A 4130-nucleotide genomic window follows, 5' to 3' on the forward strand; every position below is an offset into this window, starting at 1 on the left:
TATATAAAATCTTTAAAAATTGTTTATTAATATAATATATTATGTATGTATAATAATAAAATTTATGTATATAACTTGTTGGTTTGTTCGGTTATTTCTTCGATTTTTTTCAAACAAAAACCATAACCAAACCAAATACTATCGGTTCTTAACAATCTAAAACCAAACCAAACCAAACCAAAACCCAAATTAAATCGGTTCATTTATTCGGTTTGGTTTGGTTTTTCAGTTTGGATCGGTTTTTATCCAAACCATGAACACCCCTAGCGCTAATCATGTGATCAAGTCTCTTTACAAGGTCTCATAGTTTATTAAATCATCAAGACTTGAATATAACACGTTTTCGATAAATCATCAATTCAAGTAAAACATAAAAAAATCTATATATATGTAAAATAAAAATAGTAGTGAATAGTTCATTTAAAAATGTTCACTTTTGTACAACAAAGAGTATCAAAATAACAAACAAGACAAAAAAAAATTATAGTATAAATAAAATTAACTTTTTTTTAAATATAGTTAATTCACTTTTGACTTCTCTGCAGCAACTTCTCTTGCCTTTTGTTCAAAAAGGGTTCCATCATAAACATCTCTTACTGCTTCTTTAGTCAATATACCATCCTTGTTTTTTCCCACATCAAATAGGATCCTCCAATCTGTTATAGCATTAAGCCTACACCAAAAAATATAATAATAAATAAATTATAACAACAACAATAAATTCACTAAAATTACGCAAACTTTATCACTATCTCATAGAGATAGAGAAGCTCTTTCCAAAAAACTTTCGTCTCGTGAAAAATAATAATAATATTTAATCATGAATTATTTTTTTCCTTTAAAAGGAAATTAAGTGACATAATTCATTCAAATATTTAAACTGCAGTATGTTCCAATCGAACAATTGAACACATGATAAAATTATCACCTTGCAACACATCAAATTTTGAAAAAGCTTATGCACATATTTTCAAAGCACTCATTATATATAGATAAATTAATCACAGAAAATTTATACCTTTCTCTTTAATATAATCTACACACATGATCAACCTCAAATAGAATAGTCGTACGGTTTTACCGCTTATTATTGAGTTTAATGTATACAATTAAGGAAGGTGACATATTTTAAGTGATTAAAATATCTATTATTTAACGGACGCTTGAAAACACGTGTATGTTACTTTTCTTAAATTTAGACCGAAAGAGTCTAATAAGAACACTAGTTTATCATGTATTCAGATACAACTAAAATAAATCTTAACACAAATATCTAAATAAAATTTATAGCCAAGTTTAAAACTTAAAACACAAAAATGAAAAGAAGTATAAATATTACCATCCAAAGTAGTCCTTAGGTTCTCTATTTTTCTTGAGCAATTCATTCACTTCTTCTGATGTTAAAGACTCTGAATTTTTATGTGCATATTTCTTGAAAATCTCCTCAAATTTCTCTGGCACAAACCTTCACAAGTGGAAAAACATTCAAATTTTGTTTGGTACGAAAGAAAAATATTTTTCAAATTTATTTTTTTAAAATAAAGTAAGATAAAAAAAATTGAAACAGATAAATATATTATGTAAGCCAATTTTTACCTTCCTTCAGAATCGTAGGCATCAGAATCACTGCCATGTTTGCCAAATTTTATATTTTTAATCACAATTGGAAATAGTGGAGATGGCCATTTTCCCTAAGAACAAACCAAATAAATGAGTATTTAGCCAAAAATAATTCCAAAAAAAAAACTTACTCTTTAATTTTCGTATATAATCAAACTAAGATATATAAAATAAAATAAAATGAACGAAATATTTATTTATATGTATATGATGAACAGTCATATTGAGACCGAGACGCGATCCAAACTCCTATAACAAAAAAATGACAATGAATAATTTTTTGTATAATTTAAATTTACGTGATATATAAAGCGATAAAAATATTCTCTCTACTAAAACATTTTCTATTTTCAAAGTTTAAGCTCAAAACTACTAATAACGATATTATTCATCCTATCATAATCATTAGTCATAATAAAAAAGAAACAACTAGCATGATTTAGGTTAGGTCTACACCTTTGCTTTGACAATAATTAATCAACTAATTTGTTGACATTTTAACTCTTTTAATAATTTAGAAGACAAAACACTCTTAAAATATCTCATCGCATACTTATCTTCCCAAATATTAAAAAAAAATATTTAAAAATTATTTTAATTTAAAAACATCCAAAATTAAGTTAATTTAAACCAACTCTAAAGAGAAGAGAGAGTGACAAAATACTATTTTTTCTATTTCATTTTACGTGATCTCTATTGATCTGACGCGCTTCTTAAAGAGATTTTAATTTAAAATGTATTTTGCCGAATTAACCTTATTAATAACACTTCTAAACACTAAATTTAATTATTATTATTATTTTATGTAATTATTTAATATTATAAATATTATAAAAATCTCTTAATTTCATAAATTATAATTATTTTTTGCATGGAGGCCAATTAATATGAAATAAAGAGTACTATTCAATTAATTAATGTGACATGTCTAGTGGCCAGTAGGCATTAATAGTTTCTGCTATATAATAATATACTACCGACAAGAAATTAAAACATTATTCGTCGTCATTACAAATATTTTATTTTTATTAACAAAAGACAAAGTTTGAAAAAAAAACAAAATTAATTTATTCTCTTTTAACGGTGTAAGTTTAAATAACCACATAATATACCTAAATTCTCGATCCAAATCTCTCTGATTAACGATATAAATAAATAAAATAAAAATTTATATAACTAAATAAATAAACATATATAATTCGAAATTCAACTTACTGGTCGAGTCTTGCCACTTGTAACAATATGGATGAGAACAGCAGCTAAAAGTGAACGAAAAACATTACGTCCCAATTTTCTAAAACCTATAAATGATAAACCAAAAATAAGAAGAATATTAAATAATTTAAGTAGCATAAAATTAGATGAAAATATCAAATTTAACACAAATAATTAAATTTAAGAAAAATGCAAACCTTGATATGTTTCCCAAGGATATATAATTCCATCTTTGTTAATATCAAAAAACATTACATGCTTTTGTAAAGGAGTCAATTCATCATTATTTCCAATTCCTGCATCCAAATAATATATTTATTAATTTTCTCAATACATATAACTCCTTTTTTTGTATGTTTTATTTGTGTTGATGAACATATATAAGTATAAATTTCAAGAAATGAGAAATTAAAATACTTCAGATTAAGGCGTAAATATCTCACTTTCTTAGAACACACAAGCACGAAGTCATGATGATTTTGTTTATGATTCAACTGAACTAAATAACTTTAATTTAAAGATATTTTACATATATTAAAGATCTACTTAATATGTCTAAATAATTTATCCAAATTCCATAAATTAAACTTATTAAAATCCTAACCTTGGTGAATAATTCAGTGAAGTAAATTATTAGCTAGATAAAACATGGGACAATAATAGAAATTATGACCACTTTCTCACTAAAAAAAATAATTAGTTACGAAATTTATTATTAATCTATAACTAAATAAATCATAGCAAATAAAATGCTAATCTCCAATAATATGTGTGAAATTAGCTACAAAAGAAAAAAAAAGAATTAGCTATGACTCCTCTATTGCTAAATAATTCATAACTAATAAGATCTTTTTTCATATTATTATATCGTCAAATAAGATCTCTATTATTTAACAACATAAGTTGTCTGGAGCTAAAAAAATTTTTAATTAACGATGTGTATGAAAGAGAGAGAAGAATAGAGAGAGAAAACATGAGTACCAGTTGAAGAAGCCATTGAATCAAACTGATTTCTTTTTTGCCTTTGTGGATTAATAAGAATTAGAAAAAATGAAAGAGATATCTTATTAATAAGAAGAAAGAAGAAAAAAGAGAAAGAAGAGAGATTTCAATAATATTTGATTGAACTTTGGAGGGAGTATATATAGTGGAATATATAATAAAAAAATATGGACTTCTTTTTGTTCACGTTTGATTTGATATATTTTTTATGAAATACTTTCTTCAATGGTGAAAGTTAATTTTAACTAATTTTTAAAGTTAAATTAGATAAGATAAATTTAATATTTTAAAAA

General features: G+C 24.3%; 1 protein-coding gene across 1 annotated transcript; it reads right to left on the reverse strand.

The window, feature by feature from the left end:
• Positions 1 to 391: 391 nt before the first annotated feature.
• LOC102602267 (probable peroxygenase 5) lies at positions 392 to 3926 on the reverse strand. Its single transcript, XM_006367545.2, has 6 exons — positions 3817 to 3926; positions 3033 to 3131; positions 2836 to 2921; positions 1597 to 1691; positions 1340 to 1465; positions 392 to 673 (listed from the first exon to the last, which is right to left on the reverse strand). The coding sequence occupies exons 1-6, from the start codon at positions 3830 to 3832 to the stop codon at positions 520 to 522; spliced, it is 576 nt and encodes a 191-aa protein (XP_006367607.1). The 5' UTR covers positions 3833 to 3926; the 3' UTR covers positions 392 to 519.
• Positions 3927 to 4130: the final 204 nt, after the last annotated feature.

Source organism: Solanum tuberosum, unplaced genomic scaffold (genome assembly GCF_000226075.1).
Source record: "Solanum tuberosum cultivar DM 1-3 516 R44 unplaced genomic scaffold, SolTub_3.0 scf00835, whole genome shotgun sequence".
Classification (NCBI taxonomy): Eukaryota; Viridiplantae; Streptophyta; class Magnoliopsida; order Solanales; family Solanaceae; genus Solanum; species Solanum tuberosum.

Bases quoted from the DNA above. Each gene is read 5' to 3' on its own strand.
- LOC102602267 (XM_006367545.2), bottom strand. The intron at 2,922-3,032 runs GTTTGCATTTTT...TATCATTTATAG, and splicing joins TCCTTGGGAAACATATCAAG to GTTTTAGAAAATTGGGACGT. The intron at 1,466-1,596 runs GTAAAAATTGGC...CCACTTGTGAAG, and splicing joins GCCTACGATTCTGAAGGAAG to GTTTGTGCCAGAGAAATTTG.